Source organism: Nerophis lumbriciformis, linkage group LG01 (assembly GCF_033978685.3).
Source record: "Nerophis lumbriciformis linkage group LG01, RoL_Nlum_v2.1, whole genome shotgun sequence".
Classification (NCBI taxonomy): Eukaryota; Metazoa; Chordata; class Actinopteri; order Syngnathiformes; family Syngnathidae; genus Nerophis; species Nerophis lumbriciformis.
In genome coordinates, this window is record NC_084548.2 from 13,427,623 (window position 1) to 13,451,636 (window position 24,014).

The 24,014-nt window shown below is 37.8% G+C and overlaps 1 protein-coding gene across 4 annotated transcripts; it reads right to left on the reverse strand.

The window, feature by feature from the left end:
- Window positions 1–719: 719 nt before the first annotated feature.
- Window positions 720–20,739, reverse strand: rprd1b (regulation of nuclear pre-mRNA domain containing 1B). Of its 4 annotated transcripts, none has more exons than XM_061975360.1 (8): window positions 20,663–20,739; window positions 20,005–20,255; window positions 10,705–10,834; window positions 10,020–10,153; window positions 5,904–6,064; window positions 5,616–5,742; window positions 5,260–5,435; window positions 720–2,250 (listed from the first exon to the last, which is right to left on the reverse strand). In XM_061975360.1, the coding sequence occupies exons 2-8, from the start codon at window positions 20,153–20,155 to the stop codon at window positions 2,101–2,103; spliced, it is 1,029 nt and encodes a 342-aa protein (XP_061831344.1). In that variant the 5' UTR covers window positions 20,156–20,255; window positions 20,663–20,739; the 3' UTR covers window positions 720–2,100. The 4 variants fall into 4 exon arrangements, with proteins under 4 accessions (XP_061831344.1, XP_061831336.1, XP_061831350.1 ...); XM_061975352.2 differs by having other exon boundaries at window positions 20,583–20,686; XM_061975366.1 differs by having other exon boundaries at window positions 5,904–6,061; window positions 20,005–20,693.
- Between the last annotated feature and the right edge of the window lie 3,275 nt (window positions 20,740–24,014).

Genomic DNA, 24,014 nt, shown 5'->3' on the forward strand with positions numbered 1-24,014 from the left:
AGCATCTCGGTCGGCACCTTAAGTTTCCTCAGCTGCCGCAGGAAGTACATCCTCTTCTGGGCCTTCTTGATGAGGGAGCTTATGGTCGGCTCCCACTTGAGGTCCTAGGTGATGGTGGTGCCCAAGAAACGGAAGGAGTCCACAATGGAGACGGGGGTGGGAGAGTCAATCAGGGTGAGGGGGGATGGTGGGGCTGTGACTTTCCTGAAGTCCATGATCATCTCCACTGTTTTCTGGGCGTTCAGCTCCAGGTTGTGGAGGCTGCACCAGGACGCCAGCCGGTTCACCTCTTTCCTGTAGGCGGTCTCATCGCCATCCGAGATGAGCCCGTTGAGGGTAGTGTCATCTGCAAACTTGAGCAGTTTTACGGACTGGTGACTGGAGGTGCAGCAGTTTGTGTACAGGGAGAAGAGCCAGGGGGAGAGTACACAGCCCTGAGGAGTACCAGTGTTGATAAAGAATGTTAACTTTTAACTAGCAACTTTTAACTGACATTTTGATGAAATTAAATTCTACCAATTAAAACATGCATTTAACAATTTCCGATACGTTTTGTTTTTTTCCAGTTAGTATTTACTAAATTACTGTACATTAAAAATAATTTGCCTTAATAATCTTAATAATTTGCAGTTTATTCTCATTTAAAAGGTGAATTTCTCTACTATCAGGCAAATAACTACTGAAAAACAATATGTGAAAAGTGATCATACAAACAAGTATCTGTTTCAATGATCCCAGTTTATTGGCATCCATTGAATCACTTTCATTACAGAAATAAAACTACCCTACTGGTAGACTCCAGGTTGTACAATTGAGGTTATGCAGAGATAAATACAAACTGCACACAGCAAGGGGAGGAGGGGGAGAACAGATGTATGTAAACTAATAATCTAGAGTGACACACGCAGGTCAGACTTGATGAAATACTTCTATCCTTCCAATGGCTGTATGCACCTTTGCATGGATTGTTGTGCTTCAGCGCCACACCAGTGACTGGATTAAAAAAAAAAAAAAAAAAAAACTACGAACCTTTTGGTTTAGCAAACATTGTGAAAATGACATGTCTCTGGTTACAGACTGTTGCTCGATGTCATTTGTATCACCTACATTTTGTCAAAACATACTTTTGACATCCAACAGCTGTGTGTGTGTGTGCAGACAACTGGTAACAATGTTACCGGTACACAAATGCCTGCTGATGAAATAAACCAAGAAATGACATTTGCAACACCTTGTAGCTGGCTGACTGATTTGTGATATCTGGGTATACAATTGAGCTGGGCAATACTTACTGAATTATTATTAATAATAATGATCATAATGTGATTGTTTAGCGGGGCTCCGGTCAATTATTCGTAGTGCACACAAATCAAGACTCATAATTCATGAGTGTATTTGATCAATTAACTACCATACACATTAAAACTAAGGTTTTTTGCCTTCATGTGAAAGTTTCAGTTTCGAACAAATGGCCTGTTTTTTGTAACATTTTTTAACAATGATAATTAACCTACACTCTTTTTTTTCCCACAACCACCCGTTTCCAAATGAAAGTGTCTTTAAGCTTTAGAAAAATATTCTTGTCTGTTTGCTTAAATCTGCCAAATCTTGCTAATCACCACATTAACTGTTTTTTTTAAAAGACACACACACACACACACACAAAACTAATGAATTGTACATTTTCATCACAGTGTAGCCATGTGGCGCATAGCAAATCCAGGTAATGTAGAGAGCAGACAGAAAGCCACATCGCCTTCTTAACCACTCCTGGCAAGCATAAAAAAAACAGCAAATAAAATCAAAGAAGAAACTAACTTCGCCAAACATGGTGAAGGGAAATCTAAGCGAGAAAATCCAGGCTGACGTAGTCTCTGTTCTCCTCTAGAGAGTGCTGCGATGTCACCAAACCAAATGGTATTATCCCCTCCACAAACCCCTCATACTCCCACCACTCCTTTGTCCTGCAGGGGGTGCTGCTGGGACATGTGACCTCATCAGGACACACCCTGCAATACTCGGGCTGAGGGTGTATGTTGGTCGGTTGTTGCGTGTGTGTGTGTGAGGATGTGGCGGGTTAGCTTGTCTGAGCTCCATCATTCAGTCGGTGGAGAAGAGGTCGCCGGCCGAGGGCAGCGGGGCCAGACCGCCGGTCACGTTGGGTAGGAGGGAGAGGTCGGGCAGACTCTGGATGTGGGACTTGAGCTCCTTTCTCACCCGGGTCACTCTGGCTAGCTTCTGCTTGTACTCCTGCCCAGGGAAATCACACAGTGGTATTACTACAATCACATAATATTTAACAACCGTATTTTCACATTATTGATCATAAGGTAGAAAAAGTGTGTGTCATTGCATTCCAAATGGAAGGATACCCCAAGTACTGTATTCTGGCAACATAATTCAAGTCACATGAACATGTATAATTAAAAAAAAAAAGAATAAATGTTGTGTAAAATGATAGCACTTAAGTGTACATAAGCCACAAGTGCAAAAAAAAAAATTTGCACATGCAAAAAAATTTACAAAGATATTCTTCACATTTTTATGTATAAACGAGCTAATATCAGCCTAACGTGGCTCAAGATGCACTAATAAAAATAAAAAATAAAGCCTATATCCCAGCTTTGTGGTTAAGCTGCCAAAATAACCTTGGAATTATATTGTTATTCTTCTTTACTACTACTACTACTACTACTACTACTACTACTACTCCTACAAGTAATAACCATTTGAGGGCTTTAACATACTTACAGAATACCTAATCATACAGGAGTGTGTATCTAATATGGTGTCAATTGTTCACATGTCATAAATCTAAGACATCATCTATTTTTTTATTTGACAGGGACAGTACAATTGAACATGGCTACCCATAGGTAACTGATGTCAAAGTACATAAGACTTCTAGCCATAGGCTAATTTGCAACCCTTGTCCCTGGTTAGGCTTTTAAAGAAAAGTTGAGAAAAGTGAAACACATACAAAAGGATAAAGACAAGTACAAAAAAAAATACATTAAAACTAATTGCTCCAATTTGCCCAGACTACACCCAGTTCTAGTGCTCACACTTCTGATTTTCCTTAAGCCATTTTCAATTTTGTGGAGAAAAGTTTAATGTTCGACTGTGACTTTAACTCCAGTGGCAAAGAGTTCCACAGATGTGAGGCCTTCACTGAGAACACAGGCTGACTCAGACCCTAATCCATTAAGACACTTAAAAATAGCTTTTAAAAATGAGAAATTTATACAATTATCAAAACTCATCATGTTATATTTTTGGGTAATAAGGCAGTGATGATGCTTCATTGGTTTTTGGTCAAATACCTTTAGGGTTTGTTTATATAATGACAACAGAGGCTTCACTAGGGATGATGCTCGAAACCGGTTTTCCCGGTTGTTCGATAAGAAAAGAACCGAGTCCTCGGACTTGAATCCCTTTTTGAGAACCGGTACCCATTATCGAGACCACTATAGTAAAGAAAAAGAGAACGAATCCCTTCCCACAGGAAATGCCCTGTGAGACGCAATGTTATGCCCTTTTGATTGTAGACTCTTACTGACACCTTGTGGTGATATGAAAATACTACGCGTCATTAGTTTGGGCACTTCCGGGTTGGCGAGTCAGTTCAGTTCATGAGACAATTGAGAAGTAGACAAGTTGTGTTAGCTCCTACAAGCCTTGGAAAAGATAAGTCTGTAAGTAAACTGTTTAACTTGTTTATATAACTCAATATTAAGGTGGAAAGTGTTTCAATTTGATAGTAAGATGTCTATTGAAAAACAATTTTTGTGCACTGTTTCAATGGATGTTTTGAGGACTTAAAATGGCTGCCAGTCGTGTATTTCCACCATCGAAATAGTTTCAACACTCAGAAGTATTTGTTTGATGACAGTACTGTATATTTGTGTTAAGCTAATATTTACATATTGCGTATTACATTTCTGTATGTTAATTGAATCACATAGCTTATACATTTGTCATTGTGTGTATTTCAGTTTAAAAAAAACAAAAAAAACAGTCCAGTGCAAGACAAAAGTAAAGATAGGAAAAGACAAAGCAAGATCAACAGCAATAAAGAGCCTAAATGGATTAATCTGCTTTGAAACTTTATTAGACGTCTTGGATTGTTTGTTAGCTGTCTGCCAAGCTGTATAACCTCAACACGTATAGTGAGGGCAGAACAGGCAATATGCAATTATTGGCAGGCTTTGCTCTCATGTAAGGGAAGAAGAATTGTTGATTGATGACTGTGGTGTTCTTAGTGTCGTAGTGTGTGTAGTTAGTATGTTCCAATAGCAGCAGAAGTGCACTTTTTGGAGAGCTGTATTATTTTCAGTTTTGTGCCCAACGGACTGATTTTATTTAACACTATATTATTATTTATACACAGGTTGTTTTTGTCTTACTGTATATATTTGTTTTTCCTAAAAAATCCCACTTAATATACTTTGGGTAACAACAGTCAATATTTTTTTTTCTTTTAAGGGGTGTAACAGTCAATATTTATTTATTTATTTTATTTATTTTTTTTCTTATAAAATAAAAGTGAGCTTTTGTTAAACAAAATATTGTGTTTTTTTCATTTTTTCATTCTGGAATCGATAAGGAATCGGTTCGATAAGAGGATTCGATAATGGGCTCGAACTTGATAATTTCTTATCAAACATCCTCCCTAGGCTTCACTACACATTTTGTGATAGTTTTGGGCGATACTCGAAATGTGGGTATCGATCCAATACCACGTATTTACTGGGCGGTATTGATCATACCAATGGTTATACTTAAAATTTTTAGGATCATTAAATGATTACATTTTTGATGAAAAACACAGGATGGTGGTGTAACAATATCATTTATTGTTTTATTTACTTCCTACTACTGGCTCATTTGGTTGTTTTTTTGTATCCAGGGACTTATTTACCTAGTTTGTTAACAATAACAAATATTTTTTTGATAAGAAGAAAATATCGATCTAACCACTGTAATATTGACCATTTACTGATACTATACCTGGTATTGTTACTGTTAATATTTGTATCGATACGCCCACCTCTGTTTACTATCATCTATCCATCCATTTTCTACCGCTTGTCCCTTTCGGGGTCGCTGGAGCAGCAATTAGCAGTTAGCATGAAGGCCTACAGTGTGTTGTGTAAAATATTTAGAGCCATCCCTCATCCTCCAATAAAAACAGTTTTATTTTTTGTTGTTTCGTTTGTCTATATCATGCAATCCCAGTGTTGTTCATGTTGTACTTGCCTCTAGTTTATTCTCTCTCTCCGTCAGCGCCTCTTTCTGGCTGCCGATGTAGTCGGTCAGCATGCGTGCCAGCTGTCTGCGGTCCTCCAGCTCTGCAGCCAGTCGGCCGTTGTACTCGGCCAAGAGTAGACACGCTTCATCCACCGTCTTGGACAGCTTGTCAGCAGCCTCCTTGTCTGCACGGGAGAAAGAATATGACAAGTTAGGGTGTCTTTACGCACAGTGCTTTACGCTTTTGTTGTAACATTCTTCTTATGGTTATGCCATTGTGTATTTCCTGTTTATCATCCTAGATTTGACCAAATGGCAGACTGTAAAATCTCTTACTTTATATAGGTTGACAAAATAAAACTTGCCAGTGATTTTCTCCAGCAACGAGACATCTTGGACTTCCTGTGGCAACGAGGCAATTTTCTGTCTAACAGCCGCGTCTCCCGATGCCGCGTTCTCCAAGTCCTGAAGCGCTTTCACCAGTTCTTCTGTCTGAGTGCATGTGTTTTGTGTGCGTTTCCGTGCATTAAATTATAGGGAAGAGAAAACACAGGGAAAGGGGAGGGGAAAAAAGAAAGAAAACATCAAATCGGACGGATTGTTCTAAAACTACAATGTTATTTTCTCGTGTAAGAGTTCCGTCGCCGTCTTACAAGTTGAGCTGCGGCGGTGTCCGTGATGTGAGGAGAGCCGTGGCTTCTGTAGTCGTCGTCGTCGTCCTCTTCTTCCTCCTGCTGCTGCAGCTCCTGCTGCTGCTGCTGCTGCTGCTGCTGGATCTTTTGATAGGTTCGCTTCACAGGTTTTTTCTCCTCTACTGAAATCAAGCATTAGGACGAATAGAAGAGATAATAATAAACATGATTGTATGAAATACTTTATAATACTTCAATACCTGTTTAAAAACCAAAGACCGGCTGACTGACGTAGACATAAGCAACATTGAAACTGAAACTTGCCATTGCTTGCACATTTTATTTGTGACATGAGAATAGGCAATAATGAAAGATGTTTATAAGGCAGTTATAAGTACAGTATTTCATACTCCGATCTACCACTATATGTCTTGACTACAACGACAATAAAGTTTTCGAAGTGCACAAATCTTTCTTTTGTGGGTTAACAATCATAAAAGTACTTAAATGGGTGTATTTTGTTAAGTAGTATGGTAGACTCAAGGTTAATACTGCCATGCTCTTATTCTGAAGATGACTTTTCACTAAAGAGAAAGTCATTTTAATATTGTATGCTGTATAACTACACTGTACACACTAGTAGGAACTTGACAACAGTATAAGCCATCGTGGACACAAATGGACTGATTTTTCCACAAAAACGGTTGACCAAATATGTCGACGTCAACTTAAAAGCCATTTGCACTTTTTGGGGGAATTTTTCCTATCATTCACAATCCTTATGTGAGACAAGAACAAACGTTTTTTGTTTTTTTTAAGCATTCTAATTTGTAACATAGGACTCATACTAGACGGCTAACAATGTAGCTAATGGGAGTCATCTATTCTTACAAATAAAGCCCAAGAAAAAAGCATCCAAAAACCGCCAAGTGACATTGTTATAATTGATATAAGCGCTAAAGCAGAGGAACTACTTTTAGTGGCGCCTTGATCAGATAGGTACTGTAACTAGCTACTGCAGCTATTGACATACTGAGCAAGGAAGCTGTTGCATCACCTCTCAATTGGTAAAAAATTAAAGTTAGATTATAAATCATGACTCTCACCTGTACAGTAAAAGGTTGTGGCCATATACCGAGAGATTGGTCAACTTTGAAATTCCAACGCCAAAACATTGCGAGAAAGAAAAAAACTTGTTTGAGCCCATCTTTTTTTACCCAATGAGTGAGGATTATAATAAATTAATCATCTAACACCAGAGATCAAGTCTTGTGCTAAAAGATACAAACATCCCATCAGTTGGCATCACAGACATTGTACAGTAAGTGATTGTTTAATTATGTTCGTATTTTGTGTTTCTTATTGAGCACTTAGCAATTCTGCTACATGATGCTTAGTGCTTCACTATAGCTGGATCTGCTTACCACTCAGCTTCTAAAACGTGTAGCTCATCCTCCTTATATTCAGGCTCAGAAATATAAGGTTCAGGATCATCATTTGTCACAGTGTAGCAGTCGTTAGCTATTATGGAATCTGCTATATATAGTGGTGGTAGTTGTTGAAAGAAACAGCGAACGTAGGGATGCGCTCTGCTAAATCATGGTGCTGATGTATGCTTAAAATTAGCAAAATACGTAAATATTTCTTGTTATTATGAATGTGCCTGTTACTCCATTACATATATATTTTTACAGAATGTACAGTATATAAAACATTGATGGAGGTTTTTGGATGCTTAATAGAGCACTTTACTGGCAGAATAGAGAGAATCCCCATCACCTGCATTGTCAGCTGACGCTTGCTAGAATGCATTAGAAAAAAAAAGAAATGTTCTTGTCTCAAATAAAGATTCTGAATCATAGGCAAAATTCCAAAATAAAGCGGGTACTTTATATTGATAAAATGAACACTGTGGACTAGGAATTAAGTTGTCGACATAAGCGGGTTCCAATGTATCTTTGTTTACCTTTACTTAAAGGGGAACTGCACTTTTTTGAAATTTTGCCTATTGTTCACAATCATTATGAGACACAAGACGACAAAAAGATTTTGTCTTTTTCGGTTTCTAACACCTAAAAATCGGCTCGTTCTATGTGGCTAGCAATGCAGGTCATGGACACAATCAATTCTACCTCTAAATCACTTTAAAAATGCATTGAAAAACTGTCAACAATACTTAATTTACGTTCCGTAACCTGTATAATTACTAAGCTGTAGTGAGATTTGTTATTGTAAGAGCGAACACGGAGGAACTCGTTTTCCATCATAGTAATACATTGGCGTGCTTTGGTATTAGCCGTAAATGCTAACTATAGCAAGAGATAAGCTAGCTGCTACAACAACACGAAACGCGTTTGAGTTTATAATGCACAACAAAATGCAGTAAGACACCAATCTGTACTGACTGAAAAACATGAACAATCATATTACAGTATCTGTAAAGTATTAGCACACATTTCCTATTTTCTTTGTGCACAGCTGAGCTAGCCAGTGCATGTACTGTACTTGTACTAACACACAACGTGTTGCGTGTATCATGATCAACTTTAAAGTGACTCTAAATGGACAGTTGTTTGTCTGGTCCAGCTGGTCGGGGATGTTTCCTGATGATTTTGGACAAGCATGCCATTTATGTCAAAACAGCTTGTCTCCAAGTTCCATCATCCTGTTGATTTTGGATAAGCACGCCGTTTATGTCAAAATAGCTTGTTTCCAAGCTCCATATTTATAGCATCAAAATCCCTTTCATCCCCCTCTCCCGGCTTCCGTCAGCTCCAACATCGCACTCTTCCTTCGTGTTGGCTTCTATAAGCAGCAGTATATTTAGCTTCAAAAGTATAAAGTTGTGATTCCTCATTTGTCCAAAAATAGCCGTCTTCGTTGTCTGCCATGATTAGAACCACACTCGTGTTTGATTCCAGAAGTAGGAACAAACATTTATTGCCAGAAGTCAGATGTGCGCTGCTATGAAAACAGAGATCAATGGGTGGAATAAATCAGTGCCGGAAATGACAAAAATTATCAAAATACGGTAAATATTGAACATTACCTATTGGTAAGAATGTGTCTGAGTAGTGTGTATATAAAACGTTGATGGAGGGTTTTGAAGGCTATAAAAGGTGACTCCCATTTGCCGCATCTTTCAAGCGTTTATCATGTTTAAAATTGTAAAAAATAAAAAGATACGTGTTCTTGTCTCATAATGATTCTGAACGATAGGCAAAATTCCCCCCAAAAATGCAGTTCCCTTTTAAACACTTAACTGACTTTGAATATTAAAAGTCGTGATGCAGCCTTTTTTGTCACTGTCCACAATGTATTTTACTCTTCGCCACCACTCAGTCATAATGTGTTTAAGTCAGGGGTCACCAACCTTTTTGAAACCAAGAGCTACTTCTTGGGTACTGATTAATGCAAAGGGCTACCAGTTTGATACACACTTAAATAAATTGCCAGAAATAGCCAATTTGCTCAATTTACCTTTAACTCTATGTTATTATTAATAATTAATGATATTTATATTTGTGGAAACACTGATCATCTTAATGATGTCTCACAATAAACATATATAGAAACAGATAAATATCAATATGCAACACTTTATTTCTATATTTTATGGGTGCACATTTTTCAAATTGAACATTTTCAAATGATCACTGCTAAGACAGTCTTGTGAAATCACAATATCCCATTTTAACTAGCTCGCCACTAACATTTTTTAATAAATCATGAATTACTTTGCACCATGTTTGTACAAATAATAACTCATGTAAAATACAAAAGTCAACTCTCAAATTTTTAAATAAATCATGTCACACTTTGAACTGGACACAAAATCTGTTATCTGTTTCTTTGTCAGTTAGTGAAGACCAAGTCTTTAAAATATTTTCTTGGATTTTCAAATTCTATTTGAGTTTTGTCTCTCTTAGAATTAAAAATGTCAAGCAAAGCGAGACCAGCTTGCTAGTAAATAAATAAAGTTTAAAAAATAGAGGCAGTTCACTGGTAAGTGCTGCTATTTGAGCTATTTTTAGAACAGGCCAGCGGGCTACTCATCTGGTCCTTACGGGCGACCTGGTGCCCGCGGGCATCGCGTTGGTGACCCCTGCTTTAAGTGTTAAGAGATTATATAACAACCTGTAGGTCGGGGGCTGTGGGAGTCTTCTATGGCCAGTTTCAGCTGCTGAATGAAGTCGGCTCTGTATAGGCTGCGCTCCTTCCAGATGTTCAGGAGTCTCTCCATGTGCTTTTTACAGTTCTCTTCTACTTCACTGCAAGAGAATAGTGGAGGTCAGTGAGAAGAGTGAAAGAAATATGTCAATGCATAAATTGTAGAGATGTAAGTTTTTCGGTTTCAAAGTTTTCTCAATAATACTGTGACGTGTGACCGTATCCAATGAAAACTTGGTGATATAAATAAACTACATCTCCCAGAATCCTCTGCGCAGTGTGGTAATGTCAAGATGGGGGCGATGAACGCCGTAAGCAGGAAGTGAAGTGTGTTAGTACTTATCGTAGATAACATATATTGTCTTTGGACATTAACTCTGTCCATAACTGGCCATAACTTGCCAACAGACAGACAAACAAGCCCAGGCCACAACATAACCTCTTTGGCAGAGGTAAGAAAGCCTGCGTTCTGGCAAAGCGAAGTGTGCCACCTCATAAAAAGCAACAATGAAAATATATTTGAAGCCAGCGAAGCCAAACATTAGTTTGTGAGGTATTAACATTATTAAAAGTTTTATTGTTAGAGATGACGGCAATCTAACTCTACATCATCTGGCTCAAAAAAACCCAATTGTGAATCCAAACAAAATACCTGGCAACATGCGAGCAGGCATCCACGAGTACGGTCTCAAAGTCTTTTGTGAATTCGGGTCCTTTCTTCTTGCTGTTTTGGATAACATCATTGGCCAGGTAGAGGAACGTCAGCTTCCTGCTGGTTTTAGCTGCAAGACGACAAATATTTCACTTCAGATTACACACTGAAAAATGAAACCATCACCAGGGGCTCTATTCATCCATTAATGCAGTGTTTTTCAACCTTTTTTAAGCCGAGGCACATTTTTTTCATTGAAAATATCCGGCGACACACCCTCAGCAGAAATCATTAAAAAGTGAAACTCAGTTGACAGTAAAAAGTCGTTGTCGCAATTGTTGGGTATGACTTTAAACCATAACCAACCATGCATCACTATAGCTCTTGTCTCAAAGTAGGTGTACTGTCACGACCTGTCACATCACGCCGTGACTTATTTAGACTTTTATGCTGTTTTCCTGTGTGTAGTATTTTAGTTCTTGTCTTTCCTGTAGCAGTTTCATGTCTTCCTTAAACGCTATTCCCCGCATCTGCTTTGTTTTAGCAATCAAGACTATTTAAGTTGTTGCTATCCTTCTTTGTGGGGACATTGTTGATTGTCATGTCATGTTCGGATGTACATTATGGACGCTGTCTTTGATCCACAGTAAGTCTTTGCTGTCGTCCAGCATTCTGTTTTTGTTTACTTTGTAGCGAGTTAGGTTTTAGTTTCGTTCCGCAAAGCCTTCCCTAAGCTTCAATGCGTTTTCTTAGGGGCACTCACCTTTTGTTTCTTTTTGGTTTAAGCATTAGTTACGACGACAAACCCTCGTCGTCTCACACGACGTGTTCCCGACATCTACAAAGCAATTAGCTATCGGCTGCCACCTACTGATATGGAAGAGTATAACATGGTTACTCTGCCGAGCTCTAGACAGCACTGTAACTCAACAACGGCACATTATTTGCAGACTATTATTACTTGCAAAAAATATTTTTACCCCAAAATAGGTGAAACTACATAATCTCCCACGGCACACCAGACTGTATCTCACGGCACACTAGTGTGCTGCGTGGTTGAAAAACACTGCATTAATGAACTGCTCCATTTGAATACAATTTAGTACTTGCAAAAGAAAATTACAGGTGGAAATGAATAGTTTGTTAATTTTCTGGACAAAAGTGGTTATCTTGAAAGAATACAAACAAGATGTACATTTTTAAAAATGGAAATTAACTTTCATACTCGATGTACAGTATAATGGTACATATACACATATTACATATATGTACACATATTATATATATTTACATACGCATATACTGCAACAACTAATCGATTAAATCGATTATAAAAATAGTTGGCGATTAATTTAGTCATCGATTCGTTGGATATATGCTATGCGCATGCGCTGCGGCTATGTCTCATGAGGTGGCGGTAAGCCAGCCAATGATGTGTCATGTGCAGCTCACGTGACGACGCCTTCTCATTTGCCTGGAAACATTCGAAAAATGGCGGAGGAAAACAGTACGGATAGTTCAGCAGAGAAACATCTTGAGGTTAATGCTTCCAATGGAGAAAAGTGTACGACCTAAGTCGTCAAAAGTGTGGGAAGACTTTACTTTAAAGACTTCAAAGAAGACCGTTTCCTGCAAAATGTGCAGCATTGACCTCGCATGACACGGAAGTACAACATTGCTTCGGGAGCACCTGTAGAGGAAACATGTTGGAGCCATGGATGAAGGGAAGAACTCACGGTACGTAACTTTTTAAGTCCGGGTACATTGATCCGTTGTGTCCGTCTTTGCGTGTTTTTAATCTTTTGTTAACGAGGACATGTTCTTTAAGGAAGCGTAGCAGCAACTGTTGTGTATTAACTTTCAGAGTGTTATGAACGTTTTGGAGAGTGCAACAACTTCATTTTCTGTGTTGTTTTGAGTGGCAAAATGCATTCATGAGTTCAGCTTTTATGTGAGTAACGTTAACGTTATCCCTTTGTTGCAACGCTGGGCTGATAATGTGTCTCTGGCAGAATTGACTCCGTAACGAGAGAGAAAACGCATGGTTAGCAATTTCGAAATATCTCAGGTTGGTTTCATAATGGATCAATGTAGCCGGGCCCGATAAAGCTATATATATATATTTAGATTTGAGTGACGCTTTAGTATAACTAAACGTTATGAAGGTGCTGGAATATTTCATGCTATTATTCAGAGGCAGCCTAAAATGAATCCTTTATTATTCACAACAGAAACGTGTACAATATCTGATCCAGTTCTGATCGGATGAATTACATTTCTGTGTTATTATTGGTGTATGCTGCATCCCCAATGTCCATTTATTTAATTTATCTTTTTTTTAATTTGGTGGCGTATTTGCCTTTTAAGTCAGAAATTATTAATTATATCAACTAGGTATGTATTAAGATCAGAGGTGGGTAGAGTAGCCAGAAATTGTACTCAAGTAAGAGTACTGTTACTTTAGAGATTTATTACTCAAGTAAAAGTAAGGAGTAGTCACCCAAATATTTACTTGAGTAAAAGTAAAAAGTATGTTGTGAAAAAACTACTCAAGTACTGAGTAACTGATGAGTAACATACACACACATATCATATATATATATATATATATATATATATATATATACACACATTTATATATATATATATATATATATATATATATATATATATATATATATATACAGTATATAATTTATATTTATTTATTTTGCCGTTTTTGTTTACATGTTAAAGGTGTTTTAATGAATATACATGCATGTTTAACACATATAGATTCCTTTCTTTCATGAAGACAAGAATATAAGTTGGTGTATTACCTGATTTTGATGACTTGCATTGATTGGAATCAGACAGTAGTGCTGATAGCGTCCAGGTTTTCAAATGGAGGAGAAAAAAGTTCCTCCTTTCTGTCTAATACCACATGAAAGTGGTTGATTTTTGGCATCTTATTTGTCCAGCTTCCATATTCGTTTTTATACACTTTACAAGAAATACATTGGCGGCAAACTCCGTAGCTTGCTAGCTTTTTTGCGCTGGCTTTCGGAGACTCTTGTTTTGAAAGCGCAGGCGCGATGGAGCGGCACTTTTATTGTGAAGACAGGAACTGTGCAGTCAGTCTTTAGGCTTTTGACGGGATGTACGGTTGAAATAAAAGGGTCTTTTTTCCTTCACACTTTTGATTGATTGATTGAAACTTTTATTAGTAGATTGCACAGTACAGTATATATTCCGTACAATTGACCCCTAAATGGTAACACCCCAGTAAGTTTTTCAACTTGTTTAAGTCAGGTCATGTGACCGCCTGGCTCTGTTTGATTGGTCCAACGTCACCAGTGACTGCATCTGATTGGTGGAACGGAGTGAACGTCACCAGTGACTGTATTTGTTGAAACGCAGGCACTATGAAGGTCTGTCTGACAGACCAAAACAAACAAAGCGTGCATTAACAGATCGATAAAAAATAGTAGCGAGTAGCGAGCTGAATGTAGATAAAAGTAGCGGAGTAAAAGTAGCGTTTCTTCTCTATAAATATACTCAAGTAAAAGTAAAAGTATGTTGCAATAAAACTACTCTTAGAAGTACAATTTATCCCAAAAGTTACTCAAGTAGATGTAACGGAGTAAATGTAGCGCGTTACTACCCACCTCTGATTAAGATATATGTAAATGATGCTTCTATGTACCGGTACATTCATTATATGGTTTCTCTCATTTCAGAAAGAAACAACCCAGCATTAGTGACTTGGTACAAAGGAAGGTCTTCACACCACAGCAATCGGCTGCATTGACTGATGCTATCCTGAATATGTTGCTAACTGACATGAGGCCACTATCAATGGTGGAGGATGAAGGTTTTAGACAAATAATTCAAGTCCTCAACCCTGGTTACACTCTTCCCACGTGGACCGTTACCAAAGTGATGGAGAGGAAGTACGAGCAGACATTCCAAGCAGTGTAGACTGACATAAAAGCCACCCAGAGCAAAATTGCTCTCACTACTGATGTGTTGACAAGTGTAGCCACGGAAGCCTACCTTGGCAATACATGCCATTACATTGGAGACGAATGGAACATGAAGTCAATCTGCCTTACGACCATGCCACTAGAGGAAAGACATTCAGCATCCAACATTGGTTGGAATAGGTAGTAGCCAGGTTTGAAATTCCCCCAAGGAAAATTATTGCTATTGTGCATGACAATGGTGCACTTTATAAAAAGAAAACATTTTTGCAACATTTGCCTTGTTTTATTTGGCAAGTCGAAAGAACATGGTGCCATTATGCTGTTTTTATTTCCAATAAAATACTGGAAAGGATAGAAATGTAGTTTGTCTCTTTTATCCGATTATTAATCGATTAACCGAAGTAATAATCGACAGATTAATCGATTATCAAATTAGTTGTTAGTTGCAGCCCTAGTGGGTTAGCTCCGGGTACTCCGGCTTCCTCCCACCTCCAAAGACATGCACCTGGGGATAGGTTGATTGGCAACACTAAATTGGCCCTAGTGTGTGAATGTGAGTGTGAATGTTCTCTGTCTATCTGTGTTGGCCCTGCGATGAGGTGGCGACTTGTCCAGGGTGTACCCCGCCTACCGCCCGAATGCAGCTGAGATAGGCTCCAGCACCCCCCGCGATCCCGAAAGGGACAAATTGAGTTGAGTTTATTTCGAACATGCAAGCACACAACATGATACATCACAATTTCCAGTTTGTCTTTTCAACATGTTCGAAAAGGAGTAGGAAGAAGCAGAGCTTATTTAATCCTACCCCTTTTCTTTTACATAACAGTTGCTAAAATTTTTGTTCACTTCCTGTTCTCAATGTATTCACAATATACTCCATAAGTAATCACAATAAAAATAAATAAATAAATAATAATTGGTGAAGTAAGTTATACTTCATTCAGTAAGATTATTTTGAGAGAGAAAGAATGGATGGATGAATAAATTCAGAATGTTTATCATGGTTCTTCTTCTTTGTACTTTGTAAATACTTTCAGTTTGAAGAGTTTCTTGAAGTGGATTATATTAGTACATTGTTTGATTGCTTTGCTTAATCCATTCCATAATTTAATTCCACATACTGATATGCTGAAGGTCTTAAGCAGGTGTCCCCAAACTATGGCCCGCCAGCGTCCATAATCCGCGTAGTCCAGAGTAAAAAAAAGAAGAAAAGAAAATATGTTTTTTTTGTTTTTTTAATCTGTCCTTTTTCACCTATCCATCAATCCATTTTCTACCGCTTGTTACTGGGTCTCCTAGGCCAGGGGTCAGCAACCCGCGGCTCCGGAGCCACATGCGGCTCTTTGATCACTCTGATGCGGCTCAGCTGCATACTTGCCTTCCCCCCCGATTTTTCCGGGAGGTTTCAGTGCCTCTCCCGGAAATCAGCAGACATTCGAGAGAATAGTTGCTCTGAAATTCGGTAGTCTCCCGGAAAAATTGGGAGGTTTGGCAAGTGTGATGCTGTCAAGCGGCATTCATAAAAAACTCGCAGGCCGCACTAACATTAAATGTTAATATTAAGGTGCGGGTCGCGTGTCTGAGACCCCTGGTTTATACATAGCACAAAGCAAAAAAAACAACTTTGTATGCAGTGTTATTTCATTTTAAATTTCAAAAGAGTTTTGTGGCTCCCATTGTTTTCTTTATTTTGTGAAACGGGTCAAAATGGCTCTTTGAGTGGTAAAGGTTGCCGACCCCTGTCCTAGGCAGATACAGCCCGCCGGCGTCCGAAATCTGGCCTTTAAAAAAAAAGAAAAATGTATTTAATTTAAAAAAAAAAAGTTTATCTGTCCTTTTTCACCCATCCATCAATCCATTCTCTACCGCTTGTTACTGGACCTCCACCGATAACGTGACGTCATCACGCTTGCACCGCAAAGTCAGTCGAGAGCGCGGCAAGTGCGTGCTCTTTCAGTCAATTAAAATTAAAATAGCGAAATCGTTGGACTCCGAGTGTAGAGTTTTTAAATATCAGTGGACATATGACTTTTTTTGTTCAGTGTAAGGAAAAAGCAGTTTAGATTATATATATATGTATATATATATATACCGTATTTCCTTGAATTGCCGCCGGGTATATATTATCCGCATGCCTCGTTTTACCGCCGGGTCAAACTCGTTTCGCAAAATAATTAGCGCATGCTTAGAATTAGCGCATGCTTAGAATTACTGCCGGGTCGAACTTGTTTAGCAAAATAATTAGCGCATGTCTCCTTTTAACGACGGGTCAAACTCGTTTTGCAGAATAATTAGCATATGCCTCGTTTTACCGCCGGGTCAAACTCGTCACGTCACGAGTGACACTTCACCTTTCAAGGCATCATTTTCCAAAATGGAGGAGGCTATTTTCAATAATTTAAAATCGCATAAAGGGAAGAAGATAAAGAGCTATTCAGTAGGATTTAAGGTCCAAGCTATTGAATATGCTAAAAAGAACAGTAAAAATGTTTTATTAATATAGCTGCGTGTGTCAAATATGAGTCATTAAATGACTCCCGCCTCATGGTGGTAGAGGGCGCTAGTGATTCCAGGAATCATTCTTGCGACTACTCGGCTGCAGAAGAAGGGACAACAACAGTTTTTTAAACTGGACTTTCAATCGAAGCAGGAGGTAATAATTAAAAGGAAGATCTCCATCGAGACTTTTAAAACTGAAGAAAGATAAGGAAGACTTCTATAAACAAGTTATCGATGCTTTTGTTCAAAAGGAGAGGCGCATGGACTTCATTTATAAGTAAAGGTAAGACTATAATAACGTTTTTTTTTTTTAAATGTGCTTTTCATGATGGTATCCTTACATCACACTCAAATTTATAAGCGCAGGCCTAAATTTACCGCATGCCTTTGGTAAGCGCCGGAGTAAGAAGAGGTTTTAAATTAATTACCGCCCCGGCGCTAATTCAAGGAAATACGGTATATATATATATTTGTGTGTGTGTATATATATATATATATATATATATATATATATATATATATATATATATATATATATATACACACACAGTATATATATATATATATATATATATATATATATATATAGCCCGGCCCCTGGCCAATTTTTTTTAACCCAATGCGGCCCCTGGGTCAAAAAGTTTGGGGACCCCTGGTCTTAAGTGTTGTATTTGCGTACAAATGCACGTTCATTATTCAGTACCCCCCTTTGCAACTGGCTGCTTGACTTCCTCACAGACAGACCCCAATCTGTGGGAGTGGGCAACAACACCTCCAGTGCCATCTCCCTGAGCACCGGCTCCCCCCAGGGCTGCGTCCTGAGTCCGCTGCTGTTCACGTTGATGACCCATGACTGCTGTGCCAGGTCCACTACTAACCACATTGTGAAGTATTCGGACGACACGACAGTAGTGGGCCTCATCCGTGACAACAACGACATGGACGACAGGGAGGAGGTGAAACATCTGCTTGACTGGTGCAGAACCAACAACCTGGTCCTGAATGTCTACAAGACCAAGGAGATCATTGTTGACTTCAGGAAGCACCAGTCCAGACACGCTCCACTCTTCATCAGCAGCACAGCAGTGGAGATAGTAAGCAGCACCAAGATCCTGGGGGTGCAGATAACTGACAATATAACCTGGTCCTTACACACCGGAGCTCTTGTAAAAAGAGCTCAGCAGCGCATGCACTTTTTGCGTCGGATGAAAAGAGCACAGCTCCCTCCCCCCATTCTCACCACATTCTACAGAGGCACTATAGAGAGCCTGCTGACCAACAGCATCTCTGTCTGGACTGGAGCCTGCAATGCCTCAGACTGGAAGTCTCTCCAGAGAGTGGTGAGGACGGCGGAAAAGATCATCAGGACTCCTCTTCCTCCTATCCAGGAGATCGCAAAAAGCCGCTGCCTGACCAGGGCTCAGAAAATCTGCAAAGACTCCTCCCACCCCCACCAAGGACTGTTTTCACTGCTGGACTCTAGATAGAGGTTCCGCAGCCTCCGAAGCAGAACCTCCAGGTTCTGTAACAGCTTCTTCCCTCAGGCCGTAAGACTCTTGAACGCATCATAATTAAATTATCCCCTCAACTCCCCCCAAAATGGATTAACTCGCTGGAATAAAAAAGACAATATAACATACATCCATAAACGTGGACGCACGTGAAAAAATGCAATATAATTATCTATACCAGGGGTCGGGAACCCGCGGCTCTAGAGCCGCATGCAGCTCTTAAGCACCGCCCTAGTGGCTCTCTTGAGCTTTTTCAAACATGTATGAAAAATGGAAAAAGATGAGGGGAAATTTTTTTTGTTTGTTTTAATATGGTTTTCGTAGGAGGACAAACATGACGCAAACCTCCCTAATTGTTATAAAGCACAACGTTTATATTAAACATGCCTCACTGATTCGAGTATTTGGCGAGCGCCGTTTTGTCCTACTAAATTTGGCGGTCCTTGAACTCTAGTTTGTTTGCATATATAACTTTCTCCGACTTTCTAGGACGTGTTTTATGCCACCTCTTTTTCTGTCTCGATTTGTCCACCAAACTTTTAACGTTGTGCATGAATGCACAAAGGTGAGTTTTGTTGATGTTATTGACTTGTGTGGAGTGCTAATCAGACATATTTGGTCACTGCATGACTGCAAGCTAATCGATGCTAACATGCTATTTAGGCTAACTATATGTACATATTGCATCATTATGCCTCATTTGTAGGTATATTTGAGGTCATTTAGTTTCCTTTAAGTCATCTTAATTCAATTTATATCTCATGACACACTATCTGTATGTAATATGGCTTTTAATTTTTTGCGGCTCCAGACAGATTTGTTTTTGTATTTTTGGTCCAATATGGCTCTTTCAACATTTTGGGTTGCCGACCCCTGATCTATACAGTAATCTATTTATTTATATATATATATATATATATTTATATATAATTAACTATTTATATATGCACCGTATTGCTTTTTTATCCTGCGGTACCATGAGCTTATGTAACAAAATTTCGTACTTATCTGTTCTGTAAAGTTCAAATTTGAATGACAATAAAAAGGAAGTCTAAGTCTAAGTTATATGGCGGTAGAAAATGGATGGATGGATGGTGAATGTTGAAATAATGTCAAAGCGCTTTGAGTACCTTGAAGGTGGAAAAGCGCTATACAAGTATAACCCATTAACATTTGACCCATCCCCTTGTTCCACCCCCTGGGAGGTGAGGGGAGCAGTGAGCAGCAGCGGTGGCTGCGCCCGGGAATCATTTTGTTGGTGATTTAACCCCCAATTCCAACCCTTGAAACGCTGAAGGGACAACGAATATTAGAAATATGCTTACCTTTTTTCAGCTCTCTGTGCCACACTTTGACGATGAGCCCCGAGTGTTTGCGGTGGTGGATGATCCACAGTGACAGCGTCTGGACGCTCTGCTGCGAGCTGCTCAGCTCCGTCAGCTTCTTCTCCAGGGCCGCCTCGGAGAAAGACGACATGTCGGTGCGATGCTGTGCGCGTCCTTTGGGAGCAGCGGACCCACCACGACCCCTCGGCTCAAAACCGACTGAGCTCCGAGCTAGTTGTGGACAACTGGCACTGTCATCAAAAAGTCAAACGTTTACTATAGGCAGGTTTAAAAAAAAAAAAAAAGAAGCGTCTTCCCGCTGCCGACTCCAAACAAAGCAGCGTTATAGTGCTAGTTTAGCCGTTAAACCAAGGGAACCATGTAACTATATTAACAAACGTGCAGCGTTTTGAGTTAGTTGAAGAGCAACTGCTCGTTGGATAGTTAAAGTGTTTGTTTACAGCCACAGCTAACGTTAGCTGGCGGCGGCTAAGTTGGCTAACCGCATACTACTAGCCAGCATGCGCTCTAGCCAGACTTTAAAATGCTCGGCTTTCTATAAGAGACGAGTGGAATACCTGTTCGGTGCGATCGATGCGGCAATAAAACGGTTATAGCGACGGTAGAACGACTCAGAGTTTGGGTTTCGCTTGCCTACCTAGTCAGGAAGAATTCTCCAGGATTAAAAAAAAAAAAAATGGCAGTTCGCACTTTCACCCCAACATGTGCGTCGCGTAGTAGTGACGTCATCGGAGACAATACCCCCCTCTTTTAGAAGTAAGTAAGTAGGGGAAAAAATTTGAAAAGGAATTTTACCTTTGCAACCTCATTATACTATTGGCTAAGTTTTGTATTTATAAATGTAAGTTTCTCAATTACCGACGTGTTTTTTGTGCCTTTAAAAAAATATTTAGAACTCTACATTAAAACACTCTCTACCTCTAACAACCAAAACGCTGTGAAAACGATGATGGTGTGTTCCAAATTTCAGTTATTTACTGAGATTGAGTGAGCCTATGGCTATATATATATATATATATATATATATATATATATATATATATATATATATATATATATATATATATATTGCATTCTATTTGAGTTACTTTGAATTTACAACCCCCTGCCGCAGTTTATTTTACTGTTTTTGTACTGTTTTGTACTGTTTTTGTTCTTACTTTGATTATTATTTTCAACTGTTAGTAAATGTTGAAATTTATAAATAAAGGTTTATTTAAAAAAAAGAAGTACCGGTAAGTAAGTTTGAAATTGAGTGAGCCTATGGCTTTGCACTTTGTTTGTTATATATACTGTATATATTTAGCATTCTATTTTAGTTACTTTAAATTTACAACCCCCTGGAGCTGTTTTGTACTGTTTTTTGTACTGTTTTTGTACTTACTTTGATTATTATTTCTCAACTGTTTGTAAAGGTTGAAATTTATGAATAAAGGTTAAAAAAAAAAAAGTAAGTAAGTTGCAACCTCATTATACTATTGGCTAAGTTTTGTATTAATAAATGTAAGTTTCTCAATTACCGACCTGTTTTTTGTGCCTTTAAAAAAGATTTAGAACTGTGAGCCTATGGCTTTGTACTTTGTTTGTTATATATATATATATATATATATATATATATATATATATATATATATATATATATATATATATATATATATATGTATATATATATATATATATATATATATATATATATATATATATATATATATATAAAAAATTCTGTTTGAGTTACTTTGAATTTACAACCTCCTGCTGCAGTTTTACTGTTTTTGTACTGTTTTGTACTGTTTTTGTACTTACTTTGAGTATTATTTTCAACTGTTTGTAAATGTTGAAATTTATAAATAAAGGTTTATCAAAAAAAAACGTTTTAAATAAATAAAAATATGTGAGTAAGTTTGAAATTGAGTGAGCCTATGGCTTTGCACTTTGTTTGTTATATACATATATTTTGCATTCTATTTTACTTACTTTAAATTTACAACCCCCTGGCGCTGTTTTGTACTGTTTTTGTACTTACTTCGATTATTATTTCTCAACTGTTTGTAAAGGTTGAAATTTATGAATAAAGGTTAAAAAAAAAAAAGTAAGTAAGTTGCAACCTCATTATACTATTGGCTAAGTTTTGTATTCATAAATGTAAGTTTCTCAATACCCGACCCGTTTATATATATATATATATATATATATATATATATATATATATATATATATATATATATATATATATATATATATTGCATTCTATTTTAGTTACTTTGAATTTACAACCCCCTGGCGCTGTTTTTTTTATTGTTTTTGTACTGTTTTGTACTGTTTTTGTACTTACTTTGATTATTATTTTCAACTGTTTGTAAATGTTGAAATTTATAAATAAAGGTTTATAAAAAAAAAAAAATAGAAAGAAGTAAGTAAGTTTGAAATTGAGCGAGCCTATGGCTTTGCACTTTGTTGGTTATACATATATATTTTGCATTCTATTTTAGTTACTTTAAATTTACAATCCCCTGGCGCTGTTTTGTACTGTTTTTGTACTGTTTTTGTACTTTGATTATTATTTCTCAACTGTTTGTAAAGGTTGAAATTTATAAATAAAGGTTTAAAAAAAAAAAAGTAAGTAAGTTGCAACCTCATTATACTATTGGCTAAGTTTTATATTCATAAATGTAAGTTTCTTAATACCCGACCTGTTTTTTGTGGCATTAAAAAATATTTAGAACTCTACATTAAAATACTCTCTACTTCTAACCAAAAAGCTGTGAAAACGATATGTACTGTATATATATATATATATATATATATATATATATATATATATATATATATATATATATATTTTTTTTTTTTTTGCATTCTTCTTTAGTTGCTTTATTGAGTTTACAAACCCCTTGGCGCTGTTTTGTACTGTTTTTGTACTGTTTCTGTACTTGTTTTGATTGTTGTTTTTTATTGTATGTAAATGTTGAATGTTATAAATAAAGGTTAAAGTGAAGGTTAAAAATAAAAAATAACAAACAAAAATTTAAAATTTAAATTTTTTTTAAAAAAGAAGTACAAACCCTGTTTCCATATGAGTTGGGAAATTGTGTTAGATGTAAATGTAAACGGAATACAATGATTTGCAAATAATTTCCAACCCATATTCAGTTGAATATGCTACAAAGACAACATATTTGATGTTCAAACTGATACAAAAATTTTTTTTTTGCAAATAATCATTAACTTTAGAATTTTATGCCAGCAACACGTGACAAATAAGTTGGGAAAGGTGGCAATAAATACTGATAAAGTTGAGGAATGCTCATCAAACACTTATTTGGAACATCCCACAGGTGAACAGGCAAATTGAGAACAGATGGGTGCCATGATTGGGTATAAAAGTAGATTCCATGAAATGCTCAGTCATTCACAAACAAGGATGGGGCGAGGGTCACCACTTTGTCAACAAATGCGTGAGCAAATTGTTGAACAGTTTAAGAAAAACCTTTCTCAACCAGCTATTGCAAGGAATTTAGGGATTTCACCATCTACGGTCCGTAATATCATCAAAGGGTTCAGAGAATCTGGAGAAATCACTGCACGTAAGCAGCTAAGCCCTGTGACCTTCAATCCCTCAGGCTGTACTGCATCAACAAGCGACATCAGTGTGTAAAGGATATCACCACATGGGCTCAGGAACACTTCAGAAACCCACTGTCAGTAACTACAGTTGGTCGCTACATCTGTAAGTGCAAGTTAAAACTCTCCTATGCAAGGCGAAAACCGTTTATCAACAACACCCAGAAACGCCGTCAGCTTCGCTGGGCCTGAGCTCATCTAAGATGGACTGATACAAAGTGGAAAAGTGTTCTGTGGTCTGACGAGTCCACATTTCAAATTGTTTTTGGAAACTGTGGACGTCGTGTCCTCCGGACCAAAGAGGAAAAGAACCATACGGATTGTTATAGGCGCAAAGTTGAAAAGCCAGCATCTGTGATGGTATGGGG